This window comes from Protopterus annectens, chromosome 6.part1 (assembly GCF_019279795.1).
Source record: "Protopterus annectens isolate FY-2018-M chromosome 6.part1, PAN1.0, whole genome shotgun sequence".
NCBI classification, from domain to species: domain Eukaryota; kingdom Metazoa; phylum Chordata; order Ceratodontiformes; family Protopteridae; genus Protopterus; species Protopterus annectens.
The window spans coordinates 101,888,625-101,907,392 of NC_056738.1; the positions used below are offsets into that span (position 1 = coordinate 101,888,625).

At 36.7% G+C, this 18,768-nt stretch overlaps 1 protein-coding gene across 3 annotated transcripts in view; it reads left to right on the plus strand.

The window, feature by feature from the left end:
* Positions 1–18,768, plus strand: part of METAP1D (methionyl aminopeptidase type 1D, mitochondrial) — a 1,999,572-nt gene that overhangs the window by 1,235,332 nt on the left and 745,472 nt on the right. For all 3 annotated transcript variants that reach the window (XM_044075535.1, XM_044075537.1, XM_044075536.1), the window contains one exon: positions 3,987–4,150. In XM_044075535.1, coding sequence (XP_043931470.1) covers positions 3,987–4,150 — 164 coding nt within the window. The remainder of the gene's footprint in view (positions 1–3,986; positions 4,151–18,768) is intronic.

The window sequence follows — 18,768 nt, forward strand, 5'->3', positions numbered from 1 at the left end:
AAATTGAGCAGGTCCATTCTACTACCTCATGAGTGGTCTCTCAACATGAAGGTGTAAGAAATTATTTTTCGCTAGTGGGGCCAGCCTTGCTGCAGTCTCTTTGCATCTCCCCTGAACAACAGGTGCGTCAGCTTCTTTGCCCCTAATCCCACCCACAAGGGAATCACTGAGAGATGCCCCTACTACATGATTGGCCCCCTCAGTCTCCTGTATGGATATCCCCCAACTCCCTTGATCCCTAAATTTCTGCAGAAAGCTTTCTGGTTGAAGAGCAGAGTCATCTTCATTGCACCTTACTGGCCTCAGCAGATTTGGTTCCTCTTTCTTTGGTTTCATTTAATTTGCCCATCTTGATTTCTGGATCCAGTTCCAGACTTCCTGTCCCACCTGAGAGGCATGATTCACCCGGATATCTCAAACCTAAAGCTGACAGTATGATTTCTCCACTTCCTTTAACAACCAGACAACCTGTGCTATCATCCCCTGTCTGTGATATACTTTTATCTTCCCATAAAGCTTCTACAAGAGCACTTTACAGACGTAAATGGAAGAGGTTTTTCTGGGTGCTTCAGAAACATATTGACCCCTTTTTCGCCTCTTTGCAAAGTGTCCTTGAATTTTTGGCAACAATTTTCAATGAAGAAGCTAGCCCCTCAACGATTAGTTCAATTAGCAGCCTTCACTTATTTTCACATTGGATTTGAGAACTCCACCGTGGCTTCATCTAAACTTTGTAAGGCCTTCTTGATAGGTGCCCCTCTTTTGAGACCTCCTTATAAAGATCCAACTCCTCCATGGGACTTAAATTTTTATTGCAGGCCGTGATTCATTCCTCCTTTGAACCAACAGCAAAATGTGATCTTAGGTTTCTGACCTAGAAGGCCATCTTTCTGGTGGCTATCACCTCAGCTATGTTAGGAGTTGGTGCATTATGGGTAAGGGAGATGCATGAGAGCGTTTTAGTGGCCACAAGCTAAAATAGCGGACTAGTCAGATCCGAACCCAACTGTTGAGGAAGGATGAAAATGGAGAACATAGATTGAGTGTTATGGTGAATACATAACTTCTTTTTACCCCATGCCTAGCCTCATATTCCATATTGACAGTGGAGTAATTAGTTGGGTCTACCTTTGGAGTTGTAATGGCCGTGCTTCAAAAGACTTAGGTCATCTATTGCCTAGTACCATCTTATGTACTCATGAATCAGTGCTGAAAGTCGTGATGAATTATTACAGCTATTGTTAATCCAAGCTAATCCACATGACTCACTATTCTCCACTGTTACCACTGCTGTAGTGAAAGTACCCAAAGAAAATGCCATGATCTGTGGTTGGCCTATTCCAGCAACATATAAAGTAGTAACTGCTTTGGCTTTCATAAATCAGACTTACAGAATATACCATCTGTATCATGCAAAAACTGTGTCACTTTACACAGATGTTTAAAGGACAGCACTTAAATGTCACAAGAAAGAGTAGTGCATTCAAGCTGCCAGACAAATAATATTTATTTATTATATTTGTTTACTGGGAAAGTCCGACTGAGCATAGGTGCCATTTTTCAGCAGAATTTGTTTCTTCTGAGAAGCACAAATGGGTGTAGCACACTGCAAATATGTATATGTGTACATATGTTGAAATTAAACTGTTTAGTGATGACAGCAGTAGTCTGTAGTGCAGAGGATTAAGGCTATGAGCTGTTTTTCAGCTGTTTTCTATAGACCAGGGTGCATGAATTTAATCCTTCCACCTCCATTTGCCTATTTGTATAACTCTGAGCAAGTCACTTTACCAGGCACTGCTCTTGGGTCACCCCTAAAAAGGAACACTAGTGTCCATTTGGCTTACTGGGTTAACAAATATATAAAATAAAAAAGTATACTGCAAGTGCTACAAGATTTAGATGTTAGTGAAAATGCATTGTTTACAAAATAAAGCTGCAACATTTCTTTCATTTGGTGGCATTGTAATTTCAGTATTGCTACAGCTTTTATCTATTGGCTTTCACTGTAAATAAGCAGCCTTGCTCAGTTGGATATTCCCAGTAAACAAAATAGTGCAAAATAAAAAAGTAAATATATGCATTTAATTTAGATACAAATAACATTATTAACAAAGTGCTGTTTGATGTACATTACATGCTTAATTTTCCTGAACCTGGAGGTGACCCTTGGTTTGTTTTGGTAATCCAGAAGTGACAGCAGTGGTTTGGGGTCTATATCAGTTCGGCAAAAATCCATTTCAGCGAATACCAAAAGAGCGACACGTATTAATCGAACCGCGAATAGACCAAATGTTTTAAATCGCAAAATTTAAAACATCGAACGGTCATAGTCGGCCAACCCCACCACCCGCTACATACTACCTAACCAAACAAAATAAATAAACCACGTACATACACTAACCAAACCTTACTCCTAACCCTAAAGTAAAGCACCACAACCCAACTTCTAACCCTACACTAAACCCTACATACACAACTATCTATGCACTATCCTTAACCCCTCCCTAACTACCACACACTTCCCCTACAGAGATATACCCTAACAAAATAAATAATCCACATAAATACATTTAACAAAACCCTACTTCTAATGCTACATTAAACCCCACATACACAACTATCTATGCACTATCCTTAACCCCTCCCTAACCCTAAGGTCCGTAACTACCGCACACTTCCCCTGCGGAGATATACCCTAACAAAATAAATAATACACATATATACATTTAACAAAACCCTACTTCTAACACTGCACTAAATCTTACATACATTACCTATCTATACACTTACCTTAACCCGCACCCTACCCTAAGGTCCATATCTATTGCACTTACCTTACGGAGCTATATCGCAGACGGGCCAACCAAAACACTTCGACATTTCGGATTTCTCTCTTTTGGATGTTCGGCGTTTATGTAGTTCGTGCAATACGTGTCGATCATTTCATATTCGCGGAAACGGTGTTTCGATCGTCTGATAGGGAGCCGTGGTTTGTATTATCATATATGAATGAACAATATTTAATCTGTGACAGCACTTCCAGACATATATTTAAAAGGTGGTGCTAATCATTTGCAATGTTCCTTGACAGTATATAGCTGTCAGTGTAAAATTATCAGTATGTAGTAATGTGCATGTACTGCCATTCAGATAAATGGGCATTGGTATAACAGGGAATGTGGCAGCTATAAAAAGGTAGTTTCAGCAACTCCCAGTGTTCCAAAATGGTTTTGATGAAAGACTACATTCAGTAAAACTAATTTTACGCTTGCTACACTTTTGTATGACCATGGGGTTAGTATATATACTTTAAGTTAGGATGTGTGTGGAGGGTTTCCCCTCAATTGGGGGGGTGCTAGGGGGCTTATGTCATCTGCAAAAAAAGCTTTAGTTTTAAGTTCACTAAAAGTTTTTTTTTTCAGTGAAACTCTGAGAGCAATGGGACTCATGGAAATCACCTTTGTAAAGCTGACATGATTCCATGAAGTGCGTGTAGAAATGGTGCTGTTTATTTAAGCACATGCTTATTTTCCAGTGCATTTGATTTATTTATTTATTTTATTTTTTTGTAACTGTAGAGGGGAAGATGAGTACTGTACTGTTAATAAGCAAATCCCTAGCATGCAACTCTCATACTACATGCTTCATTTTGGCATGTCTGAAGTTTCCATGGCCGTCACAACATTAGAACAGATGTGCCACTACAGCTGCAACTGTTTCGTTGATTACAGTACCATAATGACTTCCTGTGTTTTTTTTTTTTTTTTTTTTTTTTTGCAGGTCTTCAGTAACATTATGGCATCTTTAATTCTATGTCTATAGTTAAGGCCAGAAAATAACAGAGAGTGTGTTATCATTCAAAAATAAGTCAGAGGCTAAGCTTTAAAATTAAGAAATAGTTTGTGTGCATCTTTGTTTTAATCAGCTTGTAAAAGTCTATTGCAAGTTCTCTAATTCTTAATGTTGCCTTTACTTCATACAAGGTTTATTATGAAGGCTACCATGGTGACACATCTGAAACATTCTTGGTTGGCAATGTGGATGAAGGTGGACAGAAATTAGTGGAGGTTGCAAGGAGATGTAGAGACGAAGCAATTGAAGTCTGCAGACCTGGGGCCGCCTTCTCTGTAATTGGGAACACAATCAGGTGAGTTTTGTACTGACAGGTGATGGAAGGATTGACAGGACAGACAAAAGTTATTGTTGGTTTGGCATGAGTCTGATAACATGTTTTGTAATTTATAGTCATTATTTCTGCTTGATATGAGTATCTGTTCCACCACTCTGTAATACTATGTTCCTGAATGAGAAAGCTTTCTAAAAGTGAATTAGACTGGGGTTAAAGACAGCTATAAAATCTCTGTGCAAAACACACACACACTTATAGTTTCAAGTTGCCAGAGATTCATTTATAGTTCTGCAAACATAATTTCAACACAAATATACATATATATATATATATATATATATATATATATATATATATATATACACACACAGATCATGAAGATCGTATGGTAACTTGCTGGGTGTATCTTATTATTTTGCTTTTGCATATTTCTGTTACTAAACTGAAGACTTATATATGCATATTGCCCTGCAGCAACGTAGCGTTTCATTAGAAACAATTTATGTGATGACTTTTGATGTCCAGGTTTGTGTGAGTGAGAAGACAAGATACAGTTGAGTAAATAGTTAAAGTGAGACAAATCTGACCGTAGGGTATGGGAAGCATTTTACAGTTATGTAAAAGGAATATGAATGAGCAATAATGCAGAACTGGATGTTTTACTTGAGGTGGAGCTGAACTTCTTGGGCCTTAAAAGCAGAGCTGGAAAAGTATAACTGAAATAAACTCAACTATAGGGCAGCAGAATGCATACATTTGTCTGAGCAAAGGTCTGCATGCATTGTACTTGCTATTGCGTAGTGCTGTGTGAACGCTGTTTATGTTTCTTCCCTTTTCACAGCCAAACTGACAGGTTTTCTGCAGGTCTGTGAATGTTCTTGTATTATATAAAGTTGCAGATTGCACTCATATTCCATAACCTTTGAATGCAGTCTTGTAGACATTCTATAGAAAATACTTCCACTGTCAATGTTACTTTCTAATATGTGGTATTTTGTGATAAAAGTAAATAACGAAAGGAGAATAAACAACTCTTGAAAGGCCATATATAGAGCACTGATAATACATAACTTAAATGAACTACAACCCTGATTGCATTAAATATGGTGTGTGTGTCTGTGTGTGTGTGCGCGCGTGTGTGTGTGTGTGTGTGTGTGTGTGTGTGTGTGTGTGTGTGTGTGTGTGTGTGCATGTGCGTGCATACATATGTGCACTTCTGTTTATGGTTAACATGCATTTCATTGTTCTGCTGTTTATCAAATCACAGTGCAACAAAAACAATCTGCTTGAATTACTTCTTAAAGACTCTTACTTCCTTCAAGTCAGTGTATAAAATAGTAGAACTCCACCATTCCAAAATGACACATGGAGTTTCCTTGAGGTGAAATTCAAAGTACAATTGATGCCAGCACATTGAAAACATGCTTACTGAACAATCAAAAGCAGTGAAAGTGCATCTGCTCACAAAAAGGAAAGCTGGTAGTTTCCTTTTGCAGTTGCTTAAGCAAAAAAAGCCTAACACTATCTTCAAACCTAATTTGTCTGAACAGTGATAGTGTTAGACAAAGGACTTTTCTTAAGGTAAGGTACTGAGTTGGAGTTAGGAACAAGGACTTAGGGTTAGGGTTAGGGTTAGCACACATTAGCAAGGATGGGCAATGGGCTTCTGAAAATTTTTATCTCCGTTAGACACTCAGGAGTTTACATGAATGCTTGTAGTCCTGACATCCCTTGAGTTTAAAATAGATTATAAAAAAAAAAAAATCATTGTAACATTTTGTATGCTGTCTATCTTTCTTATTTCTGCTTTTTCATATCTTCTTGTGGATCATAAACTACTTTTGTTTATGTGCATTGACTGCAAGGGAAACAAGTTAAATAGCAGGATCGGCTGTGTCATCTATTTTCTTTTAGTGTTCTTTTCTGTGTGTCTGAAAAGACTTTTAGGTATTCTTTATTTTTTTTAAACCAGCTGGTTGCTGGACTTCTTCATTTGGGTAATGCTAGTTTACAATGGGCATGCTGATTGCTTTGTCCATTCAGCATACACATTAGATTAGAGTACAAGATATATTTTACTATTTGAAATAGAAAATAACTCTGGGAGAGAGTTGTGTTTTACTTTTACACATGGAAGACTCAGACTACTTACAACATTTCTTTTGTTGGGATGCTGAGCTCAAAAGCTTCAGTTAATATTCTGATAATTGCCATAATGGCTACATTTCTCACTTCAAGACTAACTGCTTTTGCAACCAGAAACATCTACTGTGACAAAAAAGCTTGACTGTGAGTGTAATTTATAGATGGCTGTAGTGTTGAAAACCACAGTTCAAAGCTGTGTAAGATTTGTTGGATGATGACTTTTTAACATAAGCACTGGTGGGGGACCTATAATGCTCTCAGTAGCCACTCTAAGTCTGTCTCTGCTATTCCATGTAAACCAACCCTCCAAACCAAAGTATACATTGTTTTACCTTAAGACTACTAAATAAGATAAATAAGCTGAAACATGGACCTAATTTCACATTCATTATATTGTAAAAAAGTAATTTTACATAGATCATGTACAAAAAAGAGATGCTGCCACCCCAAAACATATCATAGTCTCTCTAAACCAACCTCCAAACCAAACATACACTTAGTTTTTATTTATTGTGTTTTTATGCCAGAAAAAAAAGACATATATTCTACACTTTCCATTCACTGGAATGTTAAAAAATAACTTTACACATTGCACACATGCTTCATCATCATCGATTAATACCAAGCTGTTTATCCAGTAGATATTTTTTTTGCCCAGCCAAAGGATCCCAGTTTGTTAGTACCCAATGACATGAATAACTAATACCTACTATCAACCCTTTTGCATAAAAGAGAGATCTCTATGTCAGGAGTCTGTAGAAGACTGAGAAAAGAGATAGAGACATTACTTTAAAGCAGTCTATGTAGCGCAAGGGAGACACGTCTTTTTTTCTTTTTAAATAAGAAACATCTGTATTGAATTATCATTTATGGCATAGAGAATCAAACACTTACATAAATGCCAACAAACCATTTTGACATATATTTAGCTGCAAACATTATACATCATATATTATCTTCTATACAGTCATTGTCAGTTAAACATTACATAGCATAGCTCATTCAGTTCCTGCCTTTCCTTAAACTTCATTCCTCCTACAAAACATTATTCATATCTATTCGCCCCACAATTCCCATTTTTTCAATGTAATTTGCTCCTGCCCGTTTCTAAATATCTCACTTCCAGTTCTTTTATCTCTGTAACTATGTTCACTACTTCTAGTATGGTAGGTTTAGACTTTGATTTCCATTTTCTGGTAATTGCTTTATGGGCAGCCACCAGAATCAAACTCATGAGGCCTTACTATGCCTAGGCAATTCAGATACTGTATCAGAGCTCAAAGAAATATTTTCCTTAGTTACACCAATTTGCTCATCCACTATGCTGATGGAGTAGTCTGCAAGGAATGTTTAGTCTGTCAACTCATTACACTCCCCAAAAATGTTTCCAATCACCTCTTTCTTCCCTATCACACCTACAACATTTGCAGTGTACCTAAGGAAAAGTTCTTTGGAGTCTGCTTTGGGTATGAAAAGATCTATGCAAACACTTCTAAGTAAAGATCATAAGTCTTCTTGACTTTGTTGCATATTTGGGAGACATACATATATTCTCCCATTATTTCTTTGTGAATGGCTTATACGGTCTCTCTTCCCAATCCTTTCAAACTTCCTCTGATTGATTCCTATAGTTATCGTGCAATATTGTATATACCCTACTAATTATCTCACCCCCAACATCAGCTTCCATTCTAGATCCTACTAAAAACTACAAGAATGATGGTCTTTCACTTAGCTTTTCCTTATTCCTTTCTCTTTGCCAATACTCTGGTATCAATTCTTTATAGGGAAGTCAGTCTGTAGCCTGCAGGCTAAATGAATTATTGGCCTCTTCCATTCCCTCTCTAGTTATTTGCTCCCAATACCTTGGTTCCTTTGCCAATTTTCTCTAGCAAATTCCATCTCCCTCTTGCCTATTCTCTGTACCCCTAATTGCAGTCATCCCTATTGGCAGAATCTCTTTTCTCCATTCCCACATTGGCTTAGTTTTTAGAATACGTTGTTACTTTATGAATATAACATTCTGTATGATTATTGTTATTCTCCGTAAGGATCTGCATCCAAAATCCCACTCTCTCCTCATTTACTGAGCTTCCCTCTGTTTCATCATCATCCCTTTCCACTTAGAATTATAGCTTTCTGCTTGTGCTGTGTATTGGGGCCTTAACTGTGTAGCTCTGAAATGCACCTTCAGATCAAGGAATCCAAAACCACCTTGTTCTATTGGATGAATCAACTTATCCTACTTGACGCTTGCCCTTTCCCCCTCCCAGATAAAATCTTTCAACTCTTTATTAATTATTATCCACGACTTCTCCTCTGGTTGATAACAATATGCCTGACTTGTGTGTAAAACCAAAGGGACTAAAACATTTTCACTACTTGTATCTTGCTACAGTATATATCCATGAAACAGAGCTTCCAATTTCTCAGTTTTCCATTATCTTTTGTTTAGTCTTTTGCCACATATTCTTGCAGCCATAACAGAATTATTTTTAACACATACTCCTAAGCATTTCATTTTATCTTGTCCCCATAAATATGGGTATTGCTAAACCATTTCTTGTATGGTTACATAGTTTCCACTATCTTATTTGTTTTATCTTTATTAACTTTGTATCCTAAAACAACTTGAAACTGTCTCAGAATGTTCCACAAAGCTGAAATGTCCTTTTCTGGTTTTATCAGGCACAAAATAATATAATCTGCTAATAAAGCTAACTTTTCTTGAGTATCATTCCAATTATATCTTTGACTGTATGAATCCATTATGTGTTTATTTATTTATTTTGCTAGTTGTTCTAAATACTAAATAAAATGCAAATAACAAATGGGGCGAAGACACCTCTGCCTGGTTTCTCTGCTCATACAGAACTTATCAGAGAGGACACCCTCCCCATTTTAATTTTCACTTCCAATCCCTCATATATCCGCCTTATTAACCTTATTATTTTGTCAGAGAATGCAAATGCTTCCATTGTCCTACTCATAAAATCCCAGCTTACCTTGCTGAATGCTTTTTCTGCATCAAAACCCACCATCAACAGTGGCATTTTCTTACATTCTGCTTCCCTCTGGATCATTATTGTTGTATTAATGTTGCCAAATGTTTGCCTCCCCTTGACAAAACAACACCAATCCATATCTATGAATTTTGGCATCACCTTTGCCATTCTTTTAGCCATTATAGACATAAGCACTTTATAATCTTGGTTTAGATGGGCCTATATGAAGCTGGATCTAATATATCTTTACCATAGTTAGGTATTACAGCCACTAAAACTTTCTTCCAGGACATTGGCACTTCTCCTACTTTTAAAATACTGTGTAACAAAGCCTTCCAGATCTTTATCACTTTCTTCTCTCCTAGCTTCCAAACCTCCACAGGAATACCATCTGTTCCTGGAGACTTTCCTGTAGATTCATTATACATCACCATTTTTATCTCCTCTCCTCCTATAATAACCATTAGTAATTGAGCCTCATCTGCCTCTAACCTTGTCATATTTAATTCTTCTATAAACATTTCATAGGTTCATAGGTAGGTACTAGGCTGTCTTCCCAAGGGCATTTATAAGCCTAGCCAGAATGTGTTGGCTTTCGCCTCCCTTTTGAATTAGTTTCCTGGGCCTCTGTCTAGCAAGGCCATTAAAGTGATCCCAGGGGTAAATTTACGATTTCCCATCTACTCGTCAAGACTTCTCTTGAAGAGAGTCAGTGAGGGGCTTTGCCTAACATAAACTGGGATTCTATTCCAGAGCAAGGGAAGTCTCTGGGACAGGAATCTATCCCTCCAGCATGTCCTGTTTATTGTTGTGCTGAGGTTTAATTCACTGGAGCGTGTGGCTCTAAGAGATTTGGTTTCTTGAGGTGGAGCATGTCCATTAATTCCGGGTTGGACATGACCTTATATGTCAGGCAGAGATCACCTCTGAGCAGGTGGTAAGCAACCGAGTAGAGCTGGAGTTTCTTTAGTTGAGCTGCATAGGGCATCTGTTTGAGGCCCATGATCCTCTTGGTGAGGTACTTCTGTGGTCTTTCCAGCTGTTGCAGGTGTCGAGTAAGGTACATTCCAAATGGGGCATTGTATTCTATTATGGGCCTAATGAGTGATGAGTAGAGTGGCACAATGACCTCTCTTGATCTAGATGTGAACCCTTTCGTGATTAGGTGGGCTACATAGAAGGAATTTCTAACCACTTTGGCAATGTGATTATCAAAGGAGAGGTTGCTATCTACCTGGGTCCCCAGGTCCCTAATTGCATCTTCCGTACTGAGTGGATTACCACCTATGTGATAATTTGTGGGCACTTTGTTTTTCCCTAAGAGAATGACTGTGCATTTTTTGTCATTTAGCTTGAGGCCATGATTCTGACACCAGTATCTGTCTCTGTGAGAATCTTCTGGAGGATGTCTGTGTCAGCTGAAGAGTCGATTATGACCCCCAGTTTGCAGTCATCTGCGAACTTGGTCAGCCATAATCCTCCCGTGCTTGCCTGTACCTCAGAGAAGTATATACTGAACAGGAGGGGTCACAGGACCAAGCCCTGTGGGATGCCACTTGTAACTGGTTTAGAGTCGGACATGGCACCTGCAACTCTGACCATGTGTGTTCTATCTGTGAGCGAGTTGGAAACCCATCTCATGACTTAGGGGTTAATATTCAAGCTGGTGAGCTTATCTATGATGCCAGAGTGGGGAATGGTGTCGAAGGCCTTAGCGAGGTCCAGGTAGGCTGTGTGGACTACCTTTTCTTCATCTATGGCCTTTGTAACTGTTTCAAAGAAGTCAACTAGGTTTAGGAGGCAGGATCTGCCTTTATCAAAGCCGAATTGGATAGGGTCCAGTGTCTGGAGGTTCCCAATGTCTCTGTTTATGAGTTCCATGATGATTCGCTCCATAGTGAATCATCATGGAATGTACTTTTTCTTAATTTACACATTTCTCTGCTTTATACAGATTTTCATAAAATTTCTAAAATATTTCTAATAATGCTACAGGATCTCTGGTTATCTTCCATTGTAGCAGTCTTACATGGAATATAAATACATTGCAGCATAATCATCTTCACTTGCCAGTGTCCCCTTTCTACAACAAATATACCATTAATATCCTCCTTCTATCACTTTTGGAGCTGCTCTAGTAACAACACTTTCTACTTTCTATTGTCTGAGCCATTGTGCTAAAAGCTTTTATGCTCCGGAGTTATTACAAAAAACAGTTGCTGAACAGCAGTCTTTGTAAACTCATGCATATCGTCCAGGCAGTCCCTTATTTTCTCTTCAGCACTCTGCAGTTGCACCTCTTCTAGTTCTTTGAGATTTCCCCTACTTTGCAATACTTTAACCTTTGGCATCCTTGCATTCATCCATCCATCCACAGCCCCTTTTACCATTTTTTTGCATATGGGGTCGGGTGTCACTTCAACAGTGACTATCATCTGGAGCCAAGGTTCACACTGTCAGGTGGATAACCCTGCCACAGTTGATGTTCTGTATCACACACTTGAAAGCACACTCACACCTATGGCCAATTTAGAGTGTCCAGTCCACCTACTGTATGTCTTGGGAATTTGGAAGGAAACTTGAGCACCTGGAGGAAACACACACAAACACAGGGAGGACATGCAGTTTCCACACAGAATGCATCCCAGCTTAGACTTGAACTGTAGAACCTCTAGATGTGAAGTGACAATGCTGTCTGCTGTGCCACTGTTCTGCAGAATTAATACCTTAACCTTTGTCAGTCCCTCTGAATAATTTTTGTTATTTCTTAACCATATCTCTCTTTCTTTTATATCTACCCCTTTTTTAAATTAAAAAAGCAATGTCTTTTGGCTTTTCCCAGCGGATCACCAGTCCGCAGATTGATTGGCAGTGATGAATTTATGGTGTTAAGTTGCCAGCTCGGCACACACACACACACACACACACACACACGTCTTTAAAACTCACTCAACCGCAGAGAGGACATGCAGACTCAACACAGGAGGAGCTCCAGCCAAGAACTGAACCAGAGAACCTCTTGCTGTGAGGTGACATCGCTAACCGCTGCACCACTATCCCAATCCTTAGTTATTTTTTCTGAAGAAATTTGTCTTCCCTAATAATGCCCAAATAATTTCTACTGTCCATTCCTTAAATTACTCTCGGTTTAACAGATAGATGGACAAGCACCAGTGTCTCATTTTTATTTTATTACCCTCCATTTTTATTTTAGTTATTATTGGCGCATGCGCTGAAATAGTTATTGCATGCGTATCAACCCAATTAAAACAAAACTTTCAATTAAATGCACATGTTCCTGTGAAATATATATATATATATATATATATATATATATATATATATATATATATATATATTGCTGAGCATATCTAAACAATCCTATCTTGGTTTGTGATATATTTATCTTTACTGTTAAAAAGAAGTGCATCGTAAAAGAATTACAACTTTTGTCTGGCTTGTAGAACTTGTATGGTCAGAACAACATTACTGTACTTTATTATTTAGTTGTATACTGCTGGTGTGATTTTTGTTGTCATAGAAGTTGATTTAAATTCTTTATGAATTCTGTGGTGACTGATTCTGATTATTCTTTTCTTTTACAATATTTTATTCATTTGAAGCTGAATATGGATTCCTTAAATGAGTGTGCAATTAACGATTTGCTAATGCACAAATATCTTGTACAGTGTCATAAATGCTATGTATATTTAAAGGTAACAGCTGATAACACTGGTGATCTGTGTTCCTTGTGTCAAAAGTTGGATGATTTGCATACCATTGTTAGAAGTAAATCTAGACTTACTGATGATGATTGCACTTGTGCAATTGGCGTGGCTTGGAGAACTGTTGTTACACGTTATTGACTGGACTGATGAACTAAATAATGTTAGGCACAGAACAAATAGAACAGATTTAGGAAATGATGCATCATTTTCTGCAAAGATTATTCAAACCCTATGAAACAAGATGATGCCGCTGACAACTCTGGAATTCTGGATGCATTCAGCAATCTGAGGATCCAGTTTGTTTAGAAGGAAACAAAAAAAGAAAGAAAGGAAGAAGTTAACAAATAACAAGGAAGAAAAAGAAGCTGATTAATTACTGTAAAGGAAAGAGAATACATACTAAAAAGGACACTGCTTTGTTATGTAACACACATGTTACAGGGAATGAAGATATCTGTCTATCAGAAAACCCTCAGTCTACAGAAAAAGGCATCATCTTTCCAATGGAGAAGGTGGAAAAAAGAGGCAATGGGCAGGTGAAAAGGAAGAAATTGAAATTGAACGTGGAAGGATTGAAGAACATTACTGTAAGAAAAAAGAAGAGAAAGACAGATGTTGACTACATGGCTCAAGCTTTGGATTTACAATACCAGCTGGATGAGAATTTAATACACAATGAAAACAGTGGGATTAATAAGACTAATAAAGATGAAAATCTATCCTTCGTAACAATCGATAGAGCAGATATTGCTGTATTAGAAGCTGAAGATTCTTCAGAGCTGGCCAGCAAAGATATTCTTGTAATTGGAGAATTATTACTGGAACTGATACCTATATTTGCAGAGATGATAATGAACATCAAATTATGTTATACTTACCAGGAGCAAAAATAGAAGATGTGAGACAAGCCTTGGAATGGCTTAATGTAAGGAAGTACGGATCTATTTTTATTCATGTTGGTACAATTGATGTCACTCACAACGATTGATTCTCTGACTGTTATTAGGGAACTGGCAGCCCTCTTAGATAGTATAGCTTGTACTGGTGTTAAGACGTATTTTTCACAATTCACCTGTAGAAAGGATTGTTAGGTCACTGTGAATGAAAAGATTTTTTGGGTAAATACCTTCATGGAAAAAATGTCCTGTTTTAAAAAAATGGAAATGTGTAGAGCATCCAAGCCTAATTTTGGGCACACGTGTTCAGACAGGATGGTATGCATTTGTAAAGATCAGGGAAGAGAATGTTTGCAGCAGATATTTTCCAATATTTGACAAACACTAGGCAGGATTTTTGCCATGTCGAAAATTTAACGGTTCACAGATAGCAACATTTGATGCATATCTTATGGTTGTTAATGGTAGGAGCATTAATAATAAAGTTTTTTATTGGTAAATTTGATATGTTCACACAAGATTGATGTTGTTATTGTTTGTAAAACACGGTTAAAGAACAATGACTGGAAACCAGTTCTGTCAGGGTATAAATGTTTTTACTGTAACAGACGTTCCCACACAAAATCAGGTGGAGGTGTTATGATAGGGATTAAAGATAGCTATAAGACCTGTGAGTATTACTTGTTCAGTGATAACACCAAAACTATAGACTGTGTAACTGTGACAATAAAGCAACCCTGGAACATATAAAAATTGTTGAAGTGTATAGACCACCAAAGTCAAGTGCAGATGACCTATAGGAATTCATACATTTCTTGCATGAAACACAGGAGGAAAGAATAATATTAGCTGGGGACTTAAATTTACCAGAAAAAGACTGGAATACTATTGATTTAACAATATTAGTAAGGAAATTATTCCCGGCATATGCTCAGGAACAACAATTGCTTCAGATTGTAAAAAAATTACCAGGGGACAGAACATACTAGAAATAGTTTGTGTTCCCAAAAAATTACTCTAACTTCAAGTCACGTTTTACCACCATTGATGTGCAGTGATCCTGGACTTATAAAGGTTAATTTGTTGCTAGATAATTCTGCCAGACTGAAATCTAAGCCAATGCAGAGAAGGTTAATTACAGATTATATGGAAGCAAAACAGTCACTGTGTAAAACTAAATGGAGTGAGGTGTTCCGTGGAAAAACTGCAGATAGAATGTGAAAAGTTTTGAAAGAGAAATTGTTTGAGTGCAAAAAATAAAAAAAAATGTTTAACATCAGAGTCTAGGCATACAATATCAGGGGGATATATTTCTATAAGAACAAGAGATCTGATTAAGGTGAGAGACAAAAAATATAAGAAATGGAAGAAAGGTAGAACTACAACTTTGAAAACTGAAATAAACAAGCTGGATAAACAGATTAAGCATAGTGTGAGACAAGATCAAGAAAAATTTAAAGAAAATTTATATAAAGATATTGAGCATAATAGGAAACCTTTAAGGAGTAAAGACACACAAATTGATAAACTGTGTGCAGATTCTAAAATGTATTCTCATACAAAACAGATTATAGATATATTTACAAAATCTTATGCAAATCAGTTTGGCTCCACCAAAGGGGTGATAAGTTGTCTTAGTGACATCCAGGTAACCCCAGATACTGGAATCAAATTAGATTATATTGAAAAAGAACTGTGCAAACTGGATCCAAACAAAGTGCAGGGAAGAGACGGAATAAGTAACAATGACCTGAGAACACTTCAGCAAGAACTTACAGTACCATTATATCTATCATTCACCAGGTCATATGAATGTGGAGAGATTCCTCAAGACTGGAGACATGCGCTTATTAAACCTATCTTTAAGGAAAGGGGAGTAGGACAAACCCATAGTCATATAGACTCTTAAGTCTAATTTCATGTCATGGAAAAATAATGGAGAAGGTAATATTGGATACGTTATTGTCAGAAGTGGACTTTAAACCATATATCAGCATGCATATGCTGAGAACAGATCTATTACCACCTGTAACATGATGTTCTATAACAATATAATAACAGCTATGAATGAAAACTTGTGCTGTGATGTAATTTATATAGATTTAACTTCAGCATTTGACAGGGTCATACACAAAACACTGATCAATAAATTAATACAACTAGGTATGGATGTACTCTTGATAAGTTGAATAGCTGCCTGGCTTACAAATAGGACATGGCAAGTATCATACAGCAACTGGACAGGTGAAATCCATGGTCAGAGTGTCCCACAGGGCTCTGTCCTAGGCCCTTACTTGTTTAGATTTTTTCTTTCAGACCTAACTTTTTCATCTGATGTTTTCTACAGTCTATATGCAGATGACCTGAAATTGGGTAAATTGATTACATGTGTTACGTATAAGACTTGTTTGCAAAATAACTTGACTAAATTGACCATTTGGGCACAGGAGAATAATATGCTGATAAAAACATCAATAACTAAGCATATGAGATTTGGGAGACATAAATTTAAAGGTGAATATTTAATACAGCGCACACTGATTGAAACTGTAGACTCATTTAAGGACCTGGGTATATGGGTATATGGGTAGATTCAGCTATGAGTTTTTCTAATCATATCAGCCAATTAGTTAATGATAGTTACAGAACTTTAGATTGTATAAAAAGTTTTATAAAGTCTAGGAAGTCAAAAATAATTAAGTCATTTATACATTAGACCCACACTTGAGTATGGAATAACAATATGGAAATCCTATAAGAAAACAAGCATGAGTAAACTGGAAAGAGTACAGCGGAAATATACCAAGGGCATCCATGGATGTGAAAATTTAAGCTATTATGAAAGACTAAAATATCTGAACTTGTACAGTGTCTCTTACAGATATCTAAGAGGAGATCTTATTCAGGTAGATTGGGCATTTTAGTTTTGAAATATTTGTATGTATGTAAATATAATTCCTGACTAGCCTTGCTCAGTTTTTCCACCTCGGGGAATAATATTTCAGTTCTCTCAGATCTCCTACTACTGAGTTTGTATCTTTCATGCCAATTATGTTCACACATTTCTTCAAACATCTACCCACTTTTGCTAAATGTTCTCTTATAGGCCCCCCAGATATGTCCTCACTTTCGCAAATCAAATTCCAGTCCCTACCTATAAGAAGTATTCCTGGCTGAAAGCTGATTATTTCTCCCAGAATTTCCTTAAGCTCCATTGTATTGTCTTTTTTCCCTCTTCTATCACTATTGGAGCTCCTCTAGCAATTAATATAAGTATTAATATATGTACTCTCATCTTCTTTGTCCCAGATATTCTGATGAATAACCATCCTGAAATCCTTTCTTTATCAAATTTACATGCTCAGTTCTTTCCAAATGTGTCTCCTGTAGCATAGCTATTTGCACTCTGCATTTTTAATATAGTTCACTACTCTTTCTTTTCTGTATATAACTGTGAGATGATTCACATTCAAAGATAATATGGAAAGTGTTGCCATAATGATAAGAAGTTCGTATTCCCACTTGTTATGTATATCTGCTTTTTTTAAAATGTCTAGTTTCAGCTTTTGTTTTGCCTGCCTACAATAATGTTTGGCAGGTTAATTTTTTATACAGTTGTTTTGTCATATCCATTTGAACTTATATCATCTTTTACAAGACTTTTTGTCTTAATGGAAACCCTCAAAAAAAACCCACCCCCCAGAATATCCCCATAACCTATTAACTTAATACAAATACGAAAAACAATGTACATCTTCAAATAATGAAGTTTAACACACCTAATAGGAGCAATTGTCCCAGAGTGACAGTTAACTCTCTGTCTTGAATTGATCTTTAATGAAGGTTATCCATGCTAAGTCCCATGGTACAACATATGCTTCTACTTGCACTAAGTGTTCTGTTTTTGTCTTATCTGTATTTCCCTCCTAGATGTAGAAAGCAACTTGAATACTTTCAGAAAATATTGCTGTTTAGCCTTTGGAAAAAATGTTTTTATTGCACTTATCAGCTTGTCTGCAGAGAAACATTAGAACCAGATACAAAGTTGCCTTCATCTGCAAGCTTCTCATGTTGTACTTTCAACATTTATTTGCTGAAGGATAATTTTTCATTACATTCAATGTTATTTTATTTACTTGCTTCTACTTAAAACGTGTTAGATCAAACCAAGGTCATTCTCTTATGCAAAAGTAAGAAAAAGCATATCATTTACTAATATCATTTACTAATATCATGCTTTTTGTCCAGGTTTTCTTCTATTTTTTGCATTGCAATGCATACATTTCTTAAAAGTGAAGAAGAAAAAAAGAAAGAAAGAAGAAAAAAGGGCATCTGTTTATTTTAGTATCCATATTACACACAAAACAACTGAAAATGCATTACTATATAACATGCAGTATATGTTATGTTTTATAAAAATATTGTCAAGAATAAAAACTGCTTTACTTAAAGTTACCTCTCCTCTTCCCTTGTCATTAAGATGCTTCCAAACATTAATGCCATGAAGAAGGGCACACGCTTTAGCATCCCCTACAAGTTTAACAAGGTCAAAAAAGTCCAATATTTCCCAGTTTTCTTTTTCCCACCATATTTCACAAATGTGATTTATGCTTTGTAATCCCACATTTATTCATTAATTTCTGAGTTGCTTATTTTCTTCATTTTGATCAGCATCTCCCAACTCCAGTCTCTGGTTAATTTCCAATGCTCTCCTGGTTCTTCTAGCAACTCCTGTGCTTTTTTCTGTCTCTCAGGCATTTTCTTTTTTAAGATGGGAAAAGGTTTCACTGGCATAGTCTTTCTATGAGCTTTATTATCAGAAGAATAAGAAGTAGAATTACCTTCTGTTTGATAGTTCACCA